Consider the following 26,257-nt stretch of genomic DNA (forward strand, 5'->3'; position numbering starts at 1 on the left):
CCATTATGTACGTGGCAATACTATCCTATGCACCTCTAAGAAACACTCGGTAAAAAAACGCCAAGTTTGCCCCGAGCCTTACGGCTGTGACTGGTAATATACTGGCCCATTGATGATTTTGGAAACGAAAACGATCTTCAAATTTCCTATTTATTCCGTCCTGCGCAGGGAGGGGCACTTTTGATTAAGTACCTATGATTGATATTGTACATAAACACAATCTTTTAGTCTGACCTCAAGACTTGGGAAGTAAGCAAATACAAAAATAAGAATTTGCTTCAAGAAAATATCCAAGGGGCTCTTTCCTCAGTCACCACTTATAGTCACTTGATGAACAGGCTATAATAGTTTTTCAACATGTAGTCAAATCGATCCATCACCCTTTAATAACTTAGGTTGCAATTCATGTCCCAGAGGGGTACCTTGATTGCTGTTTTCACCCCAATTCAACCCTATAGCAGACTCTTGACATGGAAAAATTGACAGAGGATCGACGAGTAGGCAATTGGCATCTTGAATTTTAGTGAAATCATAAAATTCAAATTTTGTCATTTGGAAGTAGCGGGGTTTTATTATTCAACCTTATTGCACTATCACTGCTAAACTTGTGAAAGTACCGCTTGCAGCTGCAGGGAGAGACACGCCAGACACATCTTTAGGATTTGGACCAAAGTGTATGGGTAACTTACCAAAAGAGGGAGCTGGCGCTAGTGTCAACAAAAAAAAACTCAACATCATCTAGCGTTTGGCGATGCTTGGCATTTGTTACTGTAATAATAAAAATAATAAATTTAATTTGTGTAGTTGATAAAATTAGTGTAGTGATAAGAGTCTGATCTCAGTTTCTGGCAGAAAAACGATTACAAAGCTAGAAAAATACCAAGTGTCGCCAAAAACTAGTTGGCGTTGATGTTATTTGCCGACACGAGCGCCGGTTCCCACTCTTACAAGTCATCTATACTATTTCATCTGAATGTTAACATTACAGAGAATCCTAGAACAGAGTCTTGCCTTATATCTCTGAAATTATTTTCTTCAAGTAACGTTAACTGATTATTCCAGTGGAAAAATAACGCAATACGTACCATTTGAATTTTGGACGACGACATGAACGTTACTTTTGAAACTAGCGTTAAGTTATCTAAACAATTTTAGAACACAAAAAAAGAAGAAAATAAGTTCTGTTCTTGAACTAGATCATTTTCTTTGATACTTTTCTGTTCCATAGTGATTCAGTTTTCAAATCTTATTTTAGTAGTGATTATAACGTCACGCAACTGAACTAATTACTGTTTCAAAAAATCCAGTTCGGTTTGAATAGAATTTATTTATGTAGTTCTTAGGGTATCAGAAACTAACTGCATACGTCCCCCGCCCTCCGTTCGGTACTATATGTAGGCAATATGATAATAACTACTTCATAGGACACCTGTGCATTCTTGACTGGATATTAATTGTATGTTTCAGAGGCAGGTATTACAATTCTGAGGCGTTTACAATTCCGACTAAAATTTATTTTATTTTCCAAGCAATTCACCTAATTTTGTGGGTTTTTAACTAGGAACATCAAGGTACTTCTTAAATAAACTCCTTACGAGTCTGGTGTGTGGATTTACAACTTTCACAGATTATTTCGTATCAAATAAATCCCTTTCTTTTTTTTTATTGAAATTGTTACTACTGAATGAACATGGAATCAAGTAAGTTTACAATGTGCCCAAAACGGTAGGTGTGCTTTTCTTTTAGGTAAATTCCAAAAACTTACACATTGCCAGTTCTTCAGCAAATCTTGATTTTTAATTTAATTTATTTTTTTACACACTATCATCGAAAATGTCTGTACAAAAAAAGTATATATTTCAGTTAGTCCCTATAGGAAATTCCTTAAACAATGAATGAATAGCCAAAAAAATATGGCACATTATGGTCATTTGATGGTAAAAATAGAGACAAAAATAGAATTCAAATTGATTAGCTCTAGAAAAAAATATGATTAGACACATACTCCACACTTAAGGGCATAAGCGAAAAAACAAAAAAAAACTTAAATATTTTCTCATTCTCTACTTCGCACCCGATCAGAGCCAGCAATATGACATCTGTGCCACATGGACTGGAGCCACAGTTATTACTGTATAGTGACACTTCAATGGGCCCAGCTTCCTCTAACTTAACTGCTAGTCACAATTTCTGGCTTTGAAAGCTTTTAATGGACAATCTGCTTTAACTATTGGGTTTGGGTTGAAAGTTATAGAACCCACCTGGTTACTTCCCGGATAGGGTAAAAAGATACCCTCTAATTTTCGGTTGGATTACAATGCAATCTGTCAAAACCACAAAATCAATTTCCTTGCTTCTTAATTACAAAAAATAGAAGCACGGTGGAACCCTATAGTATTGTAAAATAGCAAATAAGTTTTTTAAACTTAGAATTACCGTAACGCTAAATTGTGGCTACAAGCAGTTTGCTTAACACTTAATCCCCTAATTTTTTTTTTTTTTTCATAAATGGCTTTAAAAATTCACATCGAAATATCTACTCAATTTAGACACCATTTTTCCATTTTTGTTGCAATTGTTTTCATAATATTCCCTCGCAAGCTTAGCTGCGAGTAATTTTTGTACTTTGTTCTGTAATAAATTATTGTAGCCTACCAGAATTTACAAATAAAACTAAAAAAGCAATTAATAGGCAAAAATATATTTTGCCCTTTGACAGAGCAGGGACTATATTGGGCCATTTAGCCCGGGCTTTACATGAAAAACGGCTTTACGCTAAGCAGCAATAAACCTGCACAGTCTACTAGCAGTCGGCTAGGAATGGTAGACTGCGGGAAAGATACAGCTTGCCAATCCTCTTGATGATGCAGGTAAGCTTTTTTCCAAGCTTACAGATTATCCTTCGAACCACTCTTGGAAGGATGTTTCGTTTTAATGCTAGTTTGCTGGGTTATTATCATTTTTATATTGTATTTATTTGTAGGATTCATTTAAAAAGGTTTACCACCCTCGGAGTGGCTTACTTTTCCGAAATGTTTGTTTTACTCGAGTTTTAGTTTGTAGGTGTTTGGTCCTGTTTTTGTATTTTTTTTTTCATTTTCTTTCTTTTTGTTATACTCTGTCACCATGCCTTGCATTTTTGATGGGTTATAAAATAAATTAATTAATTAACTAATTATGCATTACTCGTAGCTATCACAGAATGTGCTTAATTTTGGACGTTATTATCAACAAAGCACATGAAAAGTCTCAGGGGAAATCAGTCTTGCGAAAATTTCCAAGGTGGGAAGGGGGTTCAAGTTTGACAAGTTTTTTTGTCAAAAAAAGTCTTTTTTTATTTATTTGCCTTTAAGGAATAAGCCCAATTTGTTCCTACTCACGTGATCGCTTTTCACCTTTGAGAGGCAATCAAGTTCAAGAAAATGCATCATTTAAAAAACTAAAATCCACATAACAACATTTTTAAAGGATCTTTTGTTTTGCAAAAATAAAAACTCAATTCCTTTTTTGATTACAAGAAGAAAAAGAGTAGAATAGTTACACATGGACAAAAACAAACAAAGCAACCTTTTACTAATAAGAATTGAAAATGACAAAGAGTTCATAGGCTTCCCAACGTAGACAAAAGATGTCAAAAAGCGTAAAATGTCTTAGTAGTAATAGGATCAAATCAAAAGAAATACAAAAAATTAAAAAAAAACTTTCAAAACAATAGGATCATGCGGATTTCATGTCGAAGTTCCTGACAAATAATTTTTTAGGTCATGGCTTTTTGCCATTTATAATTGAAATGAAATGAAAAGTAAAGTATCAGTTAAACTTTTAAGTATGACAAGGTTAAAAAGAATAATTGCCTACATTAAAAGTTTTACCAGTTATCATATATCTTAATTATAAGATCCTAGTAGCAGCAGTACTAGGCTATCGAAAAAACAAATAAAAAAGAGTAAAGCTCTGAACATAGTTTGGGGGAGGAGTATGTATAGCTGCACTGATCTCAACCAATTACTTCGTAGAAATAAGGGTAGTAGAAATAAGGCAAAGGCGATCTAGGGGGACGAGCACCCTCTGCGGCACGTCCGGGGCGGAAAACAAGCTAAAATTGCAAAATGTATGGTCAAAATTGCAATACTTACAGTATTGATAGTTCGACAGGGGGTGCTTGAGTCTACAATTGCCCCCCTCCCCATAAGAAAAACCAAACTTCGGCTCCGGGAGTAACATTTGAAGTTTCTTGCATTGAATCAACAGGATTTTGTACAATGAGGGGCCAATGGATGCCTGCAACACATAATACTGACCCATAGAATCCTTATGCCAAGGGTGCATCTAGGATTTTCAGTCAGGGGGGGGGGCAATGCAATAAAAAACAGTAAAAAAAACGAATCATCATTTATATGCATTTTTGATACGTTTTCACAACTTAGACAAAAATTTCGGGGGAGGACCCAGTATCACCCTTAGAAATGGCCTTGCCTTATCTTGGAAAAGGAAATGATTTAAGTGATAAACTCCTAACTTCAAAATCGCAATTTCTGTATTTGGGCCATCAAAATGTGAGCCTAACTCGTTTTTGGGAGGTTAAGAAAATTTATATACAAACAATCTGGTTTTCGGTGGTTTTGATAGATTTCTTCAAAGGGAGGCTTTAGATAACCGTTAATGCTATTACTTCGATTGTTTCGGCTATTACCGAATAATCTTCATTTTAAGAAAACTGTATTGTAATTTACAATATTGTAACTCACACAGGAATGTATGGGAACGGTCTTCTGCCCTCGAAATGTCTAGATTTATCAGGTTTTGACAATATTTTGTTTTTGTTTTTCGTGCGATTCTCTTATATTTGAGAAATCTGACGAACCACCCATACTCCTCCCTCCCTAAATAAATTTCTGCTGTCATATCTGCAACGACTACGTTTAATTAGTTTCAGTGTATAAAAGAGCAAGTTGCTGCATTAATGGTATACATTATGGGAGGGATTTCGAAGAAATAATCAAAATAAAAGAATTAAGAGTGTAAATCTTTTCGCAAAAGATTTCTCAACCAGTTGGCGTTGCCAAGAGAAACAGGTTCGCCGAATTTCAGCTATGTTGGCCAAAAGGTTATGAGTAGTAAAAAACTAGCAGTACAACTTAAAGTAGATGAAGCTGAAAATGTTACGCTATTGAAGTTTTTCTCTAGCCATTCTTGGCAAGAACTTTTTACTGCATTAACTCATTCAGTTAACAAGGGTTTGGACACTCCTTAATTTTCGAGTGCGATTTGTTTTAAGACCAGAACATGCTTCTCTATCAGCTGAAGATATCAGTATCTAGACATTAAAGCGTTGCAGATCTATTTTAATGAGTCAAACAATTTTGTAGTAAACCAAAATAAATAATAGCGGTCATTTGAAGTGGGTCCTTCGTGTTTCGTATCTCCCTTCGTATTTTACATTAATTTATTCTGATAGAGGAAAATATAGAATCTATTTCAATGGAATGTTTTATGATAGATTAGTCACTGGAGTCAAGTTTGCGTCAAAATAGAAATAGGCAAATTAGGGGGGGGGGGGTACAATTAGGGGGGTACAATTATTCTACGCAGAATTCTTTTCTAACTTCACATTGTCCAAATGCTTTACCTCAACCCCACCCCTCCAATGTGCAAATATGTAGTCTAAATTATATATTTTACATCTATCCTGTCGCTTCTCTTTATCTTGTCTCACGCAAAGCTGAAATAAACTAACGAAAAAAAACTGGTTCTACAATGCGTCAAAGAATGAACGATTTGAGTGGTAGGGGGTTTATCATACAAGTACCATTTCTTCCTCTTTGTTTATCTTTTTATCTCTTCACAAATCCAAATCCGGTTTTCCAGTAAGAATAAATAGCTTTTCTTCCTGGTTTCCCACTAAATTCCAAGCTTTGATAAGCGTAAAAGTTAACAAACCAAAGCAAAGCTTATTATTTTCTTTAAAAAAAAAGGTCCCACGCTTAATTGCACGTTTGTGGTTATCCGTAGGCATAAAACCACGGCGAATAGACGTAAGTAACGCTTTAAAAGCAGTTAATTTTTAAACCGCAATGAAGGTTATAAAACTATGTTTCGAAAATTTAACTAAGGGAAATCAGAGAGGGATTTAATACAATGTCAGTTATCATGCATCCCACCTGTCCTACAAGTACAGCGTTTCAAAAGCTTACTTGCACGTCAGACAGATGCCATGAAACATTTTTTAGAGCGATTAGACTAATTGATCCATTCTCATCTGTGTTCATGTCATTTTTCCCTTCCAAAACAAGAGAGACGTGAGTGTAAGATCCTAAAATTGACGTTAAACTCAATATTCTATTTTATTTAGCTTGAATAGTCTTTTCGTTAGATTTTTACTTTTATTTGCGAAAACACAGGATGCAGTTTCTGGCTGAAGGGCCAAGAAACGGAGATCAGCACCGCCGGTAGGGACTGTAAAGTCTAATGCCGTATTATTTACCTTTACCTTTTTACTTTTATTTGCTATTTTGTTTTTCCATCTAAATTTATTTATCGCTTCTCAATAACCTCATTTATTGAAATTTTTTATAGAAATCCTTTTCGTTTTATAAGAGCTTTTTTTAAATATACATATGGTTCTGGTGCAGGAGGGACATTTCTATTAAGATAGGCCCAAAAGGAAGGCGGGTTGAAGCCTTCTACTTGGGGGCCTTCAATGATTCGGATCAATAATCCGTGCATAACTGGGACCAATCAGCAAGATAAAAAACCCTTTGTAACCAACTCCAACTAAAATAAAAATCGTATTAATATTAATCATTTCTTAGAGTGCTGAAAAATATATGGCATTAAGTAGGATGAGATTTTACTAACAAGCATATCATTGCATAATAGCTATAGCATAATAAACAATGTATGGGATTGCCCATTCGCAATATGAAATTTGCAATATGGCAGCTCAGATCGCTGACGTTAAGTTTTCGTTTGTACACAGGGCTCATCAATTATCAGATCCCAATATAAATGAGCCAAATATTAACAGATAGAGTTTGAAAGATCGGCATCTACGTAAAATACTCAGGGACTTTCTATTTTCGAAAGAATAAAGCGTTATTTCGAGGAGCTCAACTTCGAAAAATTTATACAGACGATATAATATGTAATTTTAGGATGATTCGATACTTAAAACATCATTTTGTGAGCCTCACCGTCGGCTGACTGTCTCAAAGGCAAAGGGCACATTAGGGAATTCTTCCAGGGTACTACTTACCATTGAAACCTATTGAGAATTTGTGATCTGATTAAGAAATTTGATTGAAAAGACAATGAAATTCTATCAGCAAAGTTTTCAGTCAAAACGGGATGCACCACAGAAACTTCAAAAAGCTGTCAAATTGATCAAATGACATTTCTTTTGAGGTGATTTTGGGCATTCCCCTAGAAGGTATACTAGAACGCTTTTTAGGTACAACCCTTTCCTGAATTTTAAAAAGAAAATTCTACTCCGTTTGATCGAAAAACAAAATTTACACTTTCTAATTATATAAGTTTCTCTAAAACTAAATACATCCATCTCCAGCACAAAACAAGAGAAGCTACGTAGTTTTCATAAGATTTCAAGGAAAATAAATGTTGGCTTTTAGTTTTCTGCCGTTTATTCGGATCTCTTGTTCAAGTTCTACAAGTTATGGCAAGACCACCCAATCAACTCAAAATAGTTTGGTCACAAAAACCCCAAAAGTTTATAATGGACGAGATACGTTTGTTCTTTATGGTATCTTAATACCTTAAACATATAATTTATTTTATTGAATATAGCAGCAATTAATATCAAAGGTACGATCAACATTACACTACTACTAATTCACCAAAAAGTGTCAGAACAATACATGGAGATGATCCCATTTGACAAACCTCGAATTCCCTTTTAATGGACCTTGCTATAGAGTAAAAAATAAGGGAGATTCATGTTTTTTTTTTTCTCTTTTAATGGAGAATCTAATGCTCGAGGTGTGCTTTTTATGGCACTTGGTATTTACCAAGTGACATATAGCGATAGCAAATTCTTTCGGTCTGTCGGTCCCAGTTTTGCTAGTTTAGGCACCTCCGGATAAGCTAAGACGATGAAATTTGACAGACGTATCAGGGATTAGACCAGATTAAATTAGAAATAGTCAATTCTCCGATTCGACCATCTGGGGGGGGGGGCGGTTAATTCGGAAACATTAGAAAAAATGAAGTATTTTTAGCTTACGAACGGGTGATCGGATCTTAATGAAATTTGATACTTAAAATGATAATTGTGTCTCAGAGCTCTTACCTTTACTCCCGACCGGATCCGGTGACATTTGGGGGAGTTGGAGGGGGAAACCGGAAATCCTGGAAAACGCTTAGAGTGGATCAAATTTGGCGGGTAGAATAAGCAAATGTCGTAGATACGTCATTGACGTAACCTAACTCGATCCGCTCTCTTTGGGGGAGTTAGGGGGGTCCAGTGCTTTGGCGAGTTCGGTGCTTCTGGACGTGCTAGGACGATGAAAATTTGTAGGCGTGTCAGGTACCTGCACAAATTGACTTAATAAAGTCGTTTTCCCCGATTCGACTATCTGGTCGTTTTCCCGATTCTAATTTTGATATTTAGAAGGACCTCGTCTCTTGGAGCTCTTATTTTAAATTCCGACCGGCAGTAAGCCTGTGATTTTCCTTTTAAATCAATCTATTGATTCTTAGAATTTTTCTAGAGCTCATGCCATATGAGCTCTTGGCTCTTCCAACCTCGTTACAAGTGCCATATGAGCTCTTAGCTCTTGTTAATAATTGTTGCTCTATATTTTCGAGTATTGCCAGATTTTTTTTTCAAAAATATTTAAAGGAGATCCTAGGGATGATCCTTATGCGGAAATTTCTCCTTTCTCCCCTTTTATGTACAGCTTTAATCAAGTGCAAGATGTCTAATATCTGTAAAGAAGTTTTTCACCGTCACGACAATAAGATGAAGTGACATGAGTAAATTCATTAAATATAGCTTCCAGCTTTCTGTATTTTAGCGTGGGAAGCTGCTTTTTAGACTGTCTCGAGAATAGCATGCAATAATGAAAAAAACTTGTCAAGGATTACGTGGTTGTCACCAAATGTATTTTCTGTAGCATGAAAACGAGTATGCTAACAGAATTATGGAATAATTTTGCAGGGTTAGGATATTCAGTGCTATAAAACCTTCCGTTCGAATCTTAGAAAATGGCCTAAAAATCGAATGAAAATTTCCTTGACAAAAAGAAAACATTCATTAATCATTGTCCAACTCCCACCATTCCGCTGTTTTACGTTTATTTTATGCTCTCTTTTAGTTGAAATTCATAATTTGTATTATGTTCATTATTTCTTTGTAAATAAAGAAACTGGACGAAATTTGTTCTTGAAAAACATACCCCCCTCAAAATAGCACCAAAAGGGGGACATAAAAGCTAAACAAAGGTTTGATAACGAAAGCTTAGATGGTTAAGCTTATGGGTGGTTTTTTCGTTAACGTCATCTTACCTTTTTATGAAAGGGACAGCAAGCTGAAAGAAGCAAGTGGATAAACAAACCACATAATAAAGAAGCAAGAAGTATAATAGGATAAGAAGCAGGAAGAAGCAAGAGAGAAGAAGAAGAGAGAAGCTAAGAAGCAAGAAGAAGGATATATCTTGCTTCTATCCAAGAAGGATAGAAGCAAGAAGAAGCAATAAAGAATAAAGAAGGATAAAGAAGCAAGAAGAATGAACAAACCACAGATGAACAAATCCCTTTGCAAGTTCCGCATTACAAGTAAATAATCCTGTCTGAATATCTTGAAACAAAATGTCATTTTGGATATCCTTACAAAAAACTTCAAGTTCTTTGAGACTTCATAGCAACAACCAAATAATCTGCACTTTTAACAGCTTTGAATAGAAAGTTCTTGAGTCTCTGTTAATTTCCTGATACAAAACATGATCTGTACCGAACATTTTGGGATCAATTAAATGATTTTTGCTGTTACTAAAGATTTTTTTTCAAGATTCCAGGGGACTCCCTATTGCAGTTTGGAGTGCTCTCCTAAGTCGTTACTGTGTGCAGGTAAGCCATTTCGGTAGTCATTATCAGCATCGTCAATTCGAACCAAAACTGCCCAAATTTGTTTGATGCTGAACGGTTGATAGCTATAAACTGAATAGAAACGAACGCAGGATTAGTTATAGGTGGGAGGTGCCTTTTAAAACACGTAAAAACAGGCAAAATAAATGAAAAATACTGAACAATCCCTTAAAATCTTGACATTCGGAACATGCCTAAAGTTCCCCCACTTCGCTCTGCGTACGTAATGATAATTCTTGTTCCTAGTTTATTTATACCCAGTTTAGTATTTTCCAATTTCATATTCCATTTTGAGAATGAATTGTAACGAACTCCGTCAGTACAAAAAGTGACTATTCTTTCCCTTGTTGAAACGGGATGCGAAGAAAACCTTTTGTCTTCCATCTAAAAGGCACAGTGAAGTTGTTTCAAAGAGACACCACCAAAAGTCATATTTCCCACGACATAGTTTGCGGTGCATTTTTTTTCAAAAGGAATCATAACGGCAGATGATAACTCATATGTCAAACAACTATTGAGTTCAGAGTTGCGACTTATAATAAAGACAATGGTTGATACTTTGCCTTCGAATAACAGATTGAAAACTGCATCTGACTGAATATATTTTTGGGAAAATAACGACAGTAGTAAGTCAAAATTACGACTCTTGAATTTCGACTGCTGTTGATAGATGAGTATCACCAAGTACGGAAAACTATTTTGTGACCAAGATGGGCCAAGGATTCAAAAAAGCTTCCATTCATACTTGAGCTCACAGGGACTTTTTGATGATCAGTTTAAGCCGACTTAACAGCTTCTTGTAGAGAAGATGTATTAGTCCCTGTTCTGCACTGATTTGGGGCCCATTGCCTTTCCTGAGGCCATAATAATTTCAATAATTTAAGGTGTTCTTTTAATGCCAAGTCACATTTTAAAAGAACAAAAGAACTGGAACATAGTTGGTCCTTATTAAAGAGACGGGAAGGCTTGAGACACACACAAAATATCAAGAGGCAATAGCTTCCCTCCCACTTCTCAAAACAAAAAATTCATAAAAAGTACAACCTTGTAAATATATATGATAACTTTCTTACCAAGAAAACTTACGGTTGCGGTAAAAAATAATATTAGATGGCTTTGGGTTCATCCGAGACCAAGTGAACCCAAACCGGTTCGATCGTCAGAAAAAAATGTATTCTTTTATATGTCCTCGTTTCTACGGGTGCAAGAGATACATTCTACCAGTATTTCCTAACCGAAACTTCGCCCTTAATTAACCTTTTCTCTCCGTTTTAAGGTTCAGGTTCGAGTAAAACTGATGGCTAAAATTTAGAATGCACGATAGCAGGTGACAGTTCTAGGCCCGGGAAGGGGGGGGGCAGCTACCCTCCCGCAGAACACCTGACTTAAATTTTGCTTTGTTTTATATTTATACACTCCCGCTGTATACCTTGGCACTTACTCCAGATTATGAGGCCTAAAACCGCTACTGCACAAGAGATCCTTTTTTACCACACTTCATTCCTTCAGGAAGACAGAAATGCAACTTCTTGCGTTTCCTGAAACATTATTAAATATACTTCAAGCAGAGAAATAAAATTACCTGTATGTGCTCCGTTCTTCAAATAATCCGAGACCAATGGCAGCAATGCTGTCTTTGCTGGCCATGTTGCTCCGTTGCCATATGTACGTCAAATTCCTCTTTAAGAGAGCTTGTGGAAATTTACAGTTCAACACAACACTTTCACCAACTCTCACATCTTTTTCTTCTGTGAATGCGTTTATGACACTAAATAATGGTAGTACTAGAAAAGAAAGTACTTCGTTGATATTATGTATACATGGGACTCAATTTATTAAGCCAGAATGTCGTTCTTAGAATAAAAGAGTTATGATATGTCACTAAATACTATAACTTTGAATTATTCTGCTGTTTGAATCCTCAGCGCCACTAAAAAGTTCGGTACTTATTAATTAGACAAAACAAACTCCATTTCTTGACCTGAATGTAAGATCTGAGAAAACCGGTTTAATAGCTACAAAGAAAAGTAACGGGTGACAAAATACATCGGACTTATTTAATTTGGGTTTTGTATTTCCACATTAGGAGTGGATGGGGATAAATATTAGGACCGTGTGAAGTTAGAAAACAATTCTTACTTCATAATTTAAAGAATAATCGAAGCTAGCACATTTTGCGTGCAGACCCGCTTTACTTTACTCTCCCCCCTAATGTGCAAATAAATAGCCCAATTATATATATCCAATGCATTCTGTCACTCGTCACTAGTCTTTGTGGATATGAAACCGGTTTTCTCAGATCTTAAACTAAGATCAAGAACTTGAGGGTGTTCTGGCCAATCAACAAGTACCGAAATTCACCAAAAGAGGAGGGGGCAAGTGCTACCAGAATTTTTATTGGTACTTGTATATTATTCAGAACACACTCAATAAGTGAAGTTAGGTTCTGTCGTGAAACAAACTACGATGATTTGAAACATTACACAGTTTCGATCGCCAATGATGTGAGCATGACACAAGAAACTGGTCAAGCAACTTCTCTATAACACAAAATTATCTTCTGTTCGGTTGCAAAATAATTTGTAGCTATATTTTATTTAATTATTTAGTTTGTATTTTGGTTTGGTCTATGCAAACAAATTTGGGCTATATATTTGCATATTAGGGGGTGGGGGTGATAAAGCATAACATATATTGAATACACCAATGATTAGTTTACGTATTTAATATATGTTATGCTTTACCCCCCCCCCTTCCACAACGTAGAAAAATATATAGTCCAATTTTTTCCAAACTATTTATATAAAATGTACCTGCATCGTAGTTTGTTTCACGAAAGAACCTAACTTCACTTATCGAGTCTGTTCTGAATAATACACAAGTACCTTTTTTTTTACCAAGCTATCAATATAAATTTTCTAATTGTGCTGTTTTTATTCATTCGTTTAACGTCTTCTTGTTTCCTCGTGGGGGGAGTTTCCCACCCGCCCCCTCTACCGACATACATAGTTTGAGCCTCAATAAAAATAACTTCATGCAATCAACATTTTATTATCATGATTATTAAACATTCAGTTGCAAATTTCTTGTTAAACAAAACATATTATGCATAGTGTGCGTCAGTTGGGTACGGTTTTCGTATAATCTATTCGTGCTTGGCCGTTATGAAAATTAGCCATTCTTCCCACACAATAATTTCTGGTCTTCACCCCAAATATAAATGGTCCCTGCCTCCCATCCCACCCCCACAGTAAGCAAAGAGATAGAATAATTGTCTGTAGAGTTTCCAAGGCCTCCACAATTTTTCCTTGTACGAGGGGAAACTTGCCCGTCAGCAGGAATTTATTTCGGAGGGAGAGGTTAAATACAAAAAGAACCCATTTGTCTTTTGTTTTGAATACCTCAAGTTCGGCAAGTAGCCCTGTGTATATTCGTAGCAAATGAATTTAAAATGTTAACGGTTTTATTAACTTTACTTAATGAATAGGCAATAGCAGTCTCTAGGCAATTTACAAAGGAAATTATTACTACAGCAAACATAGTTAAACCCAAGTAGTAACGAATGACTAGTACAAATCTGAATTGTTTAAACCAGGTGCATTTAACTTTCGAGACAAGATAGACAAGATATTTCAAAAGGTTTCAATTTGGCTTCGGGTCTTTTAACCTACAAAGAAGTCAAGTCGCCCAGCTCTTCTAAGAGCTGGCTGTGTATCTTAATAAAAATCGCTCGTGGCTAGTTGAGTAATTTGAAACGAAAAAAAGGTCTGCTTTAAAAGGCTAGCGAAAAGGCACTTATATCAAAGTATACTTAAAAACTAAGACGTCGAGGAACATGTGATTTAAACACTGGGAGGGGATCAAAGAGCAAGAAATTGAGTTTTTAGGCTCATATTTTCGATTTTTTCCTGGAGGGGTTTCCGGTCTAAACTTATGAGGAAAATTCTTTTTATACCTTTCGTTCTTTGCAAGTAGATTGATAAAAACATAGATAATTTATTCCCCGATTAAACCAAAGACAAAAAAAAGAAAAACAACGAAACAAACAAATACAAGCTACAAAATAAACTAACAAACAGCTAAAATAACATGTTTAAAAAAATACATAAACACTAATTAGAAATCGAGCCTATTCGTACCAGTTAAAAATCTTCCACTGGTACAAACTCATTTATCTCTCTAATTATCCGACCTAAATCAAGCAATATACTTATTTCATAATTACCTCATTCAAACTCAGTTACACTCTCTACAACATACAGAGCACCGTTACACCATACACCATCCACTCTCTACAACATACAGAGCACATCTCAACTTTTTATCATCATATAGAAGACGACCAATTTAAACCCAACATTCGATGGAATCATGTCTGTGGGTAGTCATTACGAAATGACATAATCAAGTTCATTTAAAACTGCGATAAGCTAGTGACTTTCCTCTTCTTAGCATATATTATTGTCTACATGAGAACACGTTAAAGGGCTCCCCTTGTGTTTCTATTTGGTATTGTAGACATTTTGTTAGGCATCAATGTTGCTATGAAACCCTGAAAATGATGAGGTTAACCAAACCATCAGAATGAAAGCTAGGTTAAATTAGCTAAGGCTAAGGTTTCGCAAGCGTCGGGCTTAAATAGGAACACACACTAAAAGCCCAAGGAAATCCTTACAGGAGGGGGGGGGGTAAAGTCATCCGAATGACACTATTTTAGCAACGCTTAAAATAGACTCGAATTTCCGAGGGTTAACATTTCATTGTTATTAGTCAAAACTACGGGAGCCAGATATGAAGAGAGCCAGACACTTATTCGGAAAGGGCAAAGATTTCTAAGAGGATAACTTAAAAACAGGAAAGATAGGGGAGTTGTATGGAAAATATATGAGCTCAGAAACTTGAAAGCTGTTTCAGGCATTTACAATCGATTTGAAAGGTATTTTACAATAGGAATTTTCAAAGTTTTTCGAGCTTCTTTTTATTTTTCATATTGTTCGCCGGTTGTTCGTGTTTTTCCGACCCCCCCCCCCCCCACAAAGAGTTTTCTATTACAGGGAATTGTTCCTTCGCTCTATATGGACTTGACGTATTTATACTTTTCTATAAACATGGTAAAGCTAATACAATTCTGGAAGAGATAGGAACAGGGGAGTCAATTCACGAAAATGTGGAGGGATGGAGGAGCAAATTCATTTTTCAAAGTCTTGGGGGGGGGTAATTTTGTTGGTTTTCAATGAAACACCAAAAAAGCAGCTTTTAATGAAAACAACCCATACAAAGGTACCTTTCAAAATCTAGAAAGGACAATTCCCCCTACCCCCTTCATGACGTTACTGAGGAGACGCAAGAATTGACGAGAAAAACAATGACACAAAAACTAAATTGGGAAATAATGACTAAACTATCAAAAAAAACATTTTCTTTTGGTATGAAATTTTTTTATCTTTCTGGCTAATCACCCAGCAGAAGTTTTTTGCCTAATTTGCATTTAATAGGATAATTTTTGTCGATCCAATCAATTTTTCTCGAGTACTTTACATATAAAAATGCCAATAAATTATTACTTTGAATAGCTATTAGGGAGAGATAAATTAGAATTGAAGAACGACTTGTCAGAAACTTGGCATCTAGAACATATCGAAGGCTGCCATGCGTTAAGTAGCTTTGTTGATCTTTCTCTGGTCTCTTTTGGCTTTTAATCCAGATCGCTGCTTGTGTGGCCTTTCTAATCACAAGATCAACAGTATAAAAATTGGACAAACAAAATGTTAAGACCTTTTTTGGACATGAACGTCAGCTTTATTGAAGAAGCATATGGGAACATTAACAGAACATACCGACACTATTATGTGGAGGACTTATGGAAAAGCTTGGTATGGAATAGTTTACGCAATGAAGGGCAGTATCCAGGTGACTAGAACGATATTAGTTAAGGTGGTGGGAGCAGTGAAGATGTTAAAAGTATAATAGCCAAGGCTCAGGGTGTTTTTTCACAATTAGAAAAAGTTTGGAAGAACAGGAAGATAAGTCTGCAAACCAAGATTAGAATATTGGAAGGTGAGGTGATGACAGTGGTCAAATATGGCTCTGAAGCATGGGCGCTCCGAAAAGCGGATGAAGATTTACTAGATGTTTTCCAGAGAAATTGCCTACGGATTGTTCTAGGTACTTGGCAGTGATTCTACTCTTGGGAATTGCTTCTACTGTTTATACGTATCTATAGTGATTCGGGTGTATTGTATGACGCTTTTCCTATCACCTCATAATCCCTTGCCTTGGAAAACTTCCGACCCTCCCAAATATTGAGCTGGAAAAATATTGATTTTCAAGTTACATCAAACCAACAGCCGAGGGATTTCAATCTTTACTTCTTCCTCTTATTTGATTATCTAGAGACATTAATCCCTGTGAAATTCCGGGCCCAGTGGCAGATGAGATCGAACCCTGGACTTCGCATTGCCAAGCAGAGATTAATCCACTGTGCCGCCGCGGGGCCTAACCTTGTGAAAAAAATGAAAAAATTAAGACACGTTGGCATAAAAATTTTCTAAGCATTTTTGGACACTTTTTTTCCACTACTAGGGTTTTGATCTAAGTACCCATATGGATGATGTCCATCAAGACGCAGCATATAAATGGCTAACCAGGGAATTTTAATTTAGACAAGAGCACTAAAATTGACAGTTTGAATTCGTTTAGTTTCACTGAAGCCAGGAGGTTGGCAGTTTCAGTCCAAATAAGAGCTATCGTCACCTGTTGTTTAAACAGTGACAAAGGCTTGGGTTTATCTGTTTCTGATGAGTTTTGCAAACAAAAATTGACATATGCCCTTGAATGGCAAAATTTGCAAAGTCAAGCGCTCTAGAGCTAAAGCGAAAAGTAAACAATAAGTTACAACGCGTTCTCTAGTGCCGCTAGTTCATTTTAACCCAACGAAGATAACTTGGTCAGAAATTTCAGAAACACCGGTCATCTCTTGAGAGCAAAAATTTCATAACAGTAAAAGGAAGTTAAGCAGAGAAAATCACCTCTGAAAATTAGGCGTTCCTATGTTTATAATGGCAGTTGTTCATTGTGCTTTACCCTTTCTGTCTCTCAAAGGTCTTGGACTAAAATGAATTTTCGAAACGAACTCGAATGGTCTTAGGACTAAAATGGATTTCAAAAGCCAAATCGAATTAACCTTAAACAAATGCAAAAAATGATAATCACAACTTTTTTGTTGTATTCGGACAGGCAACAATGAAGATTTTGCAGTCAGGGACGAGGTTCTCACAAAATTCATATTGACAAATAGATAGGCGCACAGAATTCAAACCCTTAGGGAGGCATCATAAGAATGGATATTGACAAGCTTCTTTTCACCTCAAGTGGCCAAATTTCAAAGTAGGTCTTATAAAAATTTATATAGGACAAGACAAAATTATTGGATACAAGCACACAGGAGACAGGAAATTCCGGGCCTCTGCCCTTCCCACGAATCTGAAGATCTTTAATATTTCAAGCGTATTTCCCAAAGGATTTTGGATGGTTCATCTATTTTAAGGTTTAACTTTATGTCCAAACAGTAAGCATGTAATTCAGAAATGTGAAGACTTTGGCTTCTAGGAGGAGGGCTTAAAAATTGACGGATTATACAGAATATGTTAGAAATACCACAAAATATCGAAATTTCAGATGAACCAAAGATACCCCGCCCCCTATGTAAGTGACCACTGCAATGTTGCAAGTCGTCTTTCGACAAGAGTGTAACCCGAATAAACTTTTTCAAGTAGCATGCTCACATCGCAATTTTAGCCTCACTTTTTCAACTGGCGACTCCGAACATACATACAGTCAATACACAATGAACAATTACATAGAAAATTATTATTCAGATTTGAACCAAAAGTTAAAAATTTTTTCTTCTGCAAAAAACACCGGTCTGGCAATGTCAACAACAAAATACAAGCCAGTTAAGCATTTGATAAATAAAGATTGTGTTTAATCGTCGGCACATAGCTATTACCATCTTTTAAAATAGCTTAAATTTCGTAGTCAATCGAGATGACAGTAGGTAAATGCATCAAACAATGCACCAAAACCAATTTAATTTTACAACTCAACAACAATATTTGCAATATCCTATTCATAACAATAAATTCAAGTCAAAATCGGATACGGGATTGAAACTAGAGCTTAAACCCTTTATATTCAATTGAGTCGCTGTTGTTTACTAAGCTGTTAGCAGTTTGACACCTTTGTTGCACTAGGTCGACTCAAACCATGTATCATCTTGACAGGCCAATGACAAAAGGTATAGAACACATAAAGTATTGTATTTGTAAAGTTAGGCTGTTGGCATGTTTATAAGTAAGACTTCCAAAAGATGTCATTACGCAGACTATACAGGTCGTAACTTAGCATGTCCGGTCTTTGCGTTAACTTTTTCAAATCAGCGCATTTTTTTCTGGGGGGGGGGAATCATTCATTTGGCACGTTTTCACTAGAAAGATGGGGCTTTCGGCATATTTTCACCTTTGTAGTGGCCCAACTTTAAACCAAACATATGGCAACACTGTTCGTGACTTATCCTATGAAGTTAGTAATAACTCGACTTCTGGTACCAAGGCCTCGTGAAGTGTTGCAGCAACTACAACTCATGGCTAAAGATTACGGAACAAAACAGGTGACAAAATCATTTAGATTGACTAGATCCCTCAAAAAGGGCTACGAAAGTCCTAGCTGATAATCTCTACCAAATCAAACAGTTCGTGGTAACGAACTGTTTGTAAGGAGCGTTTCTCACAACTCAACTTTTTAAAAAAATCAAAACCTTTAGCGCAAAGAGCGAGGCGTTGTGGAGGGGACAACCCCTTTCATATAAGGAATAATGTCTGTTCGATTTAAGTTTTAGTGTCGCTCCTTACTTGCAGTTAAAAAATATGTTTTTTTATATTTAATTTTGAGATGAAACAGGTCCTTTAATGGAAACTAAAAACCTTAGCCTTTATTAAAGATGCAAAGTTACAGATTACAGATCTTTGCAGTACAAAGACATGGCCAAGTAGATCTTCTTTAAGAGATATGGTTTAGCGCGATAATATGGAGTGCATAGCGCTTTTTCCTTATTCTAGGCAAACAGTAGAATTAGGTAGAAAAAACATTCCATAGTTGTGCATAATAGCGCCTATTATACTGCTACGATAGAATGTATATTTATTGATCTTTGAATACTTTAAAACTAAAATTTAAGCCTACAAGCATATGTGGAAAAATAAAATGGAAGGTTATGCCGAAGATACAGACAACTGCATCTTTAGCACATAAATAAAGAAGTGACTTTATATATTTTTATTTAAGCCGAAAAACTTTTACATTCCATATTTTCAGTTACAATTTTCATATAACAAGTCCTTAACTTAAGGAGCACGAGTCTTCCATGGTGTCTGCTTTCCATTGATCATTTTTATTGTATTTTTTTCAATAAATCGACATTCGTCCATTTTAGCAACTTCAAAAGCCTACCAACTGCTAAGTGAATTTCTAACTTCCAAAAATCAGACTCCAAACAATAAATCGTTCACTCAAAACTCAAAACGACCAGAAATTACTATTAAAGAATAAATGAAACCCAGAACGAATATAAATTAAATAAACAATCAAAGAGAACAAACATAGAATAGGTACATAGTGAAACATACATAGTAAAACATAGTGTAACTTAAATAGAATATGCAAATCATACTTCAAACGATCAAAAATCCCTAAAAACAAGAGTTTGGGTCTTGTCTTCTTCCCCCACTGTAGAAGTCTAAAACCTACTGCGTCATTTGTATGTCCCCAGGGCATAATTTACAGCCCTTCCCGGGCTCTGGGGAGGGGGGGGTATATTGATACCAATTTTTTTTTATTATTTGACCGTTGGACTATTTTAAACAAACTGGCAATCTCAAAATATTGATAAGATGCATTTGGATAAACAAGGGTGCACATGTGTGTGTGTTGGGGGGATACCCTCTGATCCCTGTTGACTCATAAAAAGGCAACTAGAACTTTCAGTTTCCAATCAAATGAGCCACCTCTGAAGTTTACACGACCAACCATTACATAAAAGCCTTATAAGCCCACAGGGAATAACTTAAAACACTTAGTCTCGGGCTCTGGGGGCTTTTGCAGACCCCGGCGTTTTTGTTATGTAGTGTTTGAACTATTTTCAACAAAATGGCAATCTCAAAATTGTTATCGGCTGGATTTGAGGGAAAAGGCCATGGGGAGGAGGCTAGTTACCCTCTGACCTCTCATGAATCGTAAAAAATGAACTAGAACTTTCAATTTCCAATCCAAGGAACCCCCTTACGAACACACCTTCCATATAAAGTGCCTCTGAGAAAAACATAATTAATATATAAATAATAAAACATTGGAACCGTATGGCCTTTACAATAAGCAACACTATAGCGTTGCCTCTTAGTATAATGAAACCTTAGCACAATAGTTAATAAATCTTCACAGAAGAAAATACATGAACATACGCAAACAGCGTAACGATGTGATAAGGTTGTAATTTGTATCCTAATTCTTCAGCCTCACAAGTATGATGATCATGATTTCAATCCTACAAATAAACATATTAGCAGAGCACTATTAGCACGTGTTTGTAATCTTCGGTGAATACAATTTCTATAAAAGGTGAGATTCCTCGGAAAATACTTTAGTGGGAGGGCATATTCTTATCCTGGCCTGTATATGTATACTAGGAATATCGTAGTGGCGGTTTATCTCACATCGAGAAGATAACTGTGCAAAAAGCCTGGCATTAAGGCATCTTCTTTTAGACGTATTTATTCTGATACTTCGTGACCAATGTCAAGTGCCCTCTCAACACACCTTTCCCTGAGAGTATTGTTTTTATTTATCCCACAGTAAGTTAAAAACCGCATCCGGTGTTGTCGGTTTAATGTGGGATTTTAAGAAACGCCTTTCAGCAATTTTTAGCAATGCATTTTCAAGAGTGCACTAAGGAACAAAGAGAAGGGTGAGACAACTCTTTAAGTACCCTTGTGGTATTTGAAAAAAGGGAAGTCCGGAGCGAATGGTTGGACAAAGGTCTCATTGCTTCTGCTAGATTTAACACTTTAACGTTCATATTATTTCTTTGGGGTTTGGTAACATGTAATGGATATGATATAGGTAAATCCTATTTGAATTTAAAATACTTTTGACGTTGTATTAACGATAGGGATGTTCTGAGAATCAATACATAGATTTTTCAGACCATAATACAAATCGTTTTACTGACACTCCTGAAATTCACACAACTTTGTTTTAAAAATTTAATTGAAAAAAAAACTTCTTGTTATGATCTACATTTGGCATTAGGCCTACTCTTAAAAGCAAGCTGAAGTTCAATATTAAATACTATTCATTATACTAAAACAAGGAGGTTCTGTCCTTCATATAATACGACGGCGAATCACTACATATCTAATCACGGCAGGAACAGAATAATTCTCCCCTAGGACAATCCAGAAAATTTACAAGATGTTGGTGGAAAACGAATTTTTGAGACACAATACTCTCTAAAAGCATCTATAGCCTACAGAGGGCCCCCCAACCCCACCACTGAAATTTTTAAATTTTAACTAATTCTCCAATTAATTCACCATTTTCTGTTTCAAGTTGTGCCAACCCGAAATACCCTCCAACCAAATAATTTCTCTGTCTTATGTACCTACCCCTTAATGACGAAGCATGATTCCCATATAGTTGGCACTAACGAATCCAGGGGTCCAAATTCCCCCCCCCAAGATTTTTTCTTGCACCCTCATTCCTTGTTTTCTTTTCTGTTTTTCACCTTTTTTTAAAAAAAAGAATTATCAGTTTGGTCAATTATTGGCGCCCCTGTCACACTGGACCTAACCCAGGATTTTGCTTATTGGTGCCCTTGTCACACTGCCCCCTCCCTCAAGATTTTGCTCTAGGTCCACCCCGGATAGTAAACTATTAACATGTGCGCATCTATTGTTCCCTAAATAAAAAGAGGATAGAGCACGGCAAGCCCTTTGCTAGCTATATTCCTCATTTATATAGCAAGCAATATGACGCATTTACACGACTCATTTGCAGTTAAGTCTTCATGTTAGAAGTTATCTGTTCCAGGAAAAATTAGGCGTTATATATTTCTTTCTTCAAGGATGTTGCCATAAATTTAACCAGCTGGGTTCATGACAACAATTGTTCAGTACTCAATTGAACAGAAAAAGAACTAATTTTGAAGTTGCAAAATTTGGAAGAGTCATAAAAATGCATTCATCTCAAAGTGGCTTTCCATCAAGACAAGCACTGCCGTTTGTTTATCAGATAGAAGAAAAGTGTCTTGACCTCAATCTGCATAAGTTACATCTTTTGCTCAGTACCTCCCACCTGAAATCAGACAGAGGGATGATGGACAATGAATTTAAATTTCATATTCTACTAAATCTGCGTATGCAAAACCAAATTGAGAAAATATGGGATTGGCTTTCCTCTAGGCTAAAGTGATCATAAGCTGAATTAGTAGTGGTATAAGCCATATCAAGAGGCTAACTCGAAAGATCATTCATCAAAGGAGAGAAGATGAACATAACTTACAGATGATTATAATAAATTCCTATATGTGTGAAAATCGAAATTGGTCAGTTTCTATGATAAATACCGATAAGCTGAAACGCAACGCAACAATAAAATAAATTATGACAGTAGTTTTTCCAGCATAAATTTATGAGGATTGTGGCATATAAAAAAAAAAATCAAACCACAGGACTGTTTTACATAAAGTAAAACAGTTCTGCGTAAATTTAGGACAATAATTTTTACACCCTATGAGGGAAACGGCTGGTCCCTGTTTTCTACCTCTGTTAGAGTACTCGTTGGATTGAAAAGAGTTTAATGATATCCAGAAATTCCAAAGGTTGGAAAAAAAATTCTTGCATTTCCATGTTATCCTTCCAAGTTGGACGCCTGTATGTTCAAATACTCAATGCCCGACAAGATCAGACAGAGCTCAACGTCATGATACAGAATTTTCACGCAGCTTCTGGACAAGTATATCATAGCACCAATAACTGTAGCCTAGTAAAGAGCGAACCACATCCCATTGTAACCAAAAGCTCAAAAACACCTTTTAGAAAAGTACTGCCTAGTTAAAAAAAAATAATCTCAGTTTAAAATATTTCAGGAAAGGTAACTACCAACTAGGTTCAACAGTAAAAGTTTATTAAGAAAACAAATTTTCGGGGATTTTGAAAAAAGCGCACAACTCCTCAAAAACGGTGGCGGGTCGAAATAAGAAGTACACTATTGAGTCGCTATTGCCAAAAACTGTAAACTGAAGAAACTACTGGACAACAAGAAAGATTATTTTTGCATTGGCGACACTGATGTGTCATTTTCGCTCTAGAGGTGATTATGTTGAACCAGTTGCCGTAGAATATTGAAAGAGGGCTCGTTTAGACTAAATTCGCAATACCTCATGTGTTTTTTAAGTAACAAAAGAGATCAAAAACAGCAAATTGACTTTTCTACAACCCCGCGGAGGTCAAATTCTAAGATAGCCAGTCTATGTGTTATGGGCTAAAACAAAAAAGGTTTTTAGCAGAATTAGCATGCATTCTCTTATTTATTTCTCTTCTGCTGTCAGGACAAGCAAGCTACCCGGGGGCCACAGAGAAATGTTTAGTGGCTCGTTTCAAAACTACTACTCATACCTGAATCTTATAAATTAGTCTTAAGAACCCCAATGAAAAGCGTTATTTGTCACCAAAAAGAGCTTATTGGAGCCATTTATGGAGTGGAAAGGCTGGGAAGCTTGAAAAGAGTATCATTATAATATCCATGGTCGAAAACCTTTCGTCAGGGCTTTACATACTCACATCTTGTACACTCCCGCTCCCTGCCCCTTAGTAAGTAAAAAATACCTTTAAAAACGAAATATGCTGTCCACTGAAAAAATGTCATTTATTTTAATGAAAATAATTGATTTTCATTGAAAAAACCCCTTAACAACATAGGCAACCTTTCGGGCTCTTTATCCATTTAAACTTGCACATATGTTGTAAGAAAGCTTGTGTGGAGGTGAGAAATAAAACCAATTTTAATGTTCTATTTTAACAAAAGTGTATGTTGACTTCTTAGTTTTATCGCCTAATTTAGACAAATATAATTTTGTAGGGTTTGTGTATACCTAATAAAAAATAACACTAGCTAAAATTAATTTTGAAGAAACAAGTTATTCTCGCGGAAGTAAACAGATAAGTGGAAACTCAAAGCAAGCAAAATCGATTACTCTGCAGATTACGCAAAACATGTAAAAAAAAAACTAGGCCAAACAAACATACTTATGAATTAGTCTTTTATGTTCTGCAGACTACTTACGGAATTTTCTGCTCACATAAATCCTGTTTTTGGGGTCGCTTTTGCTTTATCAGAATAACACTAGTTTTGAGAATTCTACGCATATTGGGAAATATCAGTAGCCAGTTTATTTGACCCAGTTTTGTAGATACCTATATCTTGCGGAATCTGCGAAGTAGCCTAACAATTTTTGTCCGTCTTAAGTTTTAACTTAGCTCTTTCCTTCTGTAAGAAGCTGCTCTTTTTTTAATTTTACTAGCGAAAATTGCACCAATTCATTATTACAGGAGATTTATTGTTGTTGCAGTTTTTGCTGTTGTTTTTCACAATTGCGGCCTCATCCCCGGTCCCCCTTCTGGTGGTGATCTTAATTATAACATTGATTTTATCAACACAAGAAATTGGCTAACTCAAAAAAGTTTAGTTTCGATTTTTCAGTTCTCGTGGAAACCATATCTTGATGGTTCCCTTTGTCGTTGGACTTGTGTATATATGATGCCAACCTTTTAGACATAAAAACACATACGATTTAAGTTTGCCCATCTTTTTGAGTTCTCATATTTCGGTCATTCGACATTTCAACTTTTCAAAATTTGATGGATAAAAACTTTTAACTTTTTAAAAACACAAAACGCAATATTATTAGTTCAAAATAGTTAGTTACATTAAAACCATTCGGATCGACATCTCCTTTCGAGGTTGGATACCGCAAAAAATTCCCACAAATCTATATCAAATTGCGTATCGTTGGTGATTTGAAACAACTCGAGCAGTTAATGAATTTTCCTGTTCGATGGCCAATTTTTGTGGTTTATGGCGACTGAATTCAGCACTTAAATAACTGCTTGTTTCACGGTTAGACGAAGCAAAAACAAGTGAATTTGTTGAAGGAATCCATAACTTTTGCTTTAAACCCGGATCGTCCAGCGATCTTTTAATGTATCGAACAACCTCCCAGAAGAACTGTTCCCCAAAGTATTTTCTTTTGTTATCAAAACGACGGTTAACAAATGTAGCGTCACATCTGCGTTAATGCCGATGCTACTAGTCAAAGTATTAGAAAAAAAGATAACACAACTTGTAACAATTAGTGCTGGGTGATCATTCGAATTAACGATATATCGATATTTTTACTTTTGATATTCAAACTCGATTTCGATATTTCTGATCAGCTTTTTTGCTCAGATTAACTTTAGGTTTTGCCAAAACTCAATAATAAAAATTGTAAGTAAAGAATATTTTGTGCAAGGTTTTCCATATTTTTAATATAATACAAAAAACTTTCATTATATGAATATATATTGCAAAAACCTTGAATTGAAATTACTTGGACTCAGGATAAAGAAAGCCATTTTTGGCAATTCCAAATCAGCCACATGTTAACACTTTTCTCTGAGAGTTGATTCTGCCTTTCAGCGATTAAATTTTTTTTCCATTGTAAGTAAGGAGCTACATTAAAACTCAAAAGGACAGAAATTGTTCCGTCCATGAGGGGGATAACTTCTCCTCAACACCTCGCTCTTAACACCAAAGTTCCTTTTTTTTAATTTCAAAATCTCCTTACTCTAATTAAACAGCTCTTTTGTTCAGGAGTTGTTATTAAATAATTGAGGGAAGTTACAATTAGCGTAAAAAACGAGGTATTGAGGAGAGGGGCCCACTTCTCATACGCGAGACAATTTCGGTTTGTTTTAAATTTAGATGTTGCTCCTTACTTTTAGTTGAAAAAATGTTTTTCAAATCCCCCTCCTTGGAAAATGTTTCCTGGAAATGATCCCCTCTC

General features: G+C 35.8%; 1 protein-coding gene across 2 annotated transcripts in view; it reads right to left on the minus strand.

Moving 5' to 3' along the window:
- LOC136030095 (hemicentin-1-like) overlaps window positions 1–26,257 on the minus strand; it is a 130,766-nt gene that overhangs the window by 98,442 nt on the left and 6,067 nt on the right. For both annotated transcript variants that reach the window (XM_065708765.1, XM_065708764.1), the window contains exon 2: window positions 11,684–11,885. In XM_065708765.1, the coding sequence (XP_065564837.1) occupies window positions 11,684–11,885 (202 nt within the window). The remainder of the gene's footprint in view (window positions 1–11,683; window positions 11,886–26,257) is intronic.

Source organism: Artemia franciscana, chromosome 8, assembly GCF_032884065.1.
Source record: "Artemia franciscana chromosome 8, ASM3288406v1, whole genome shotgun sequence".
Taxonomy (NCBI): Eukaryota; Metazoa; Arthropoda; class Branchiopoda; order Anostraca; family Artemiidae; genus Artemia; species Artemia franciscana.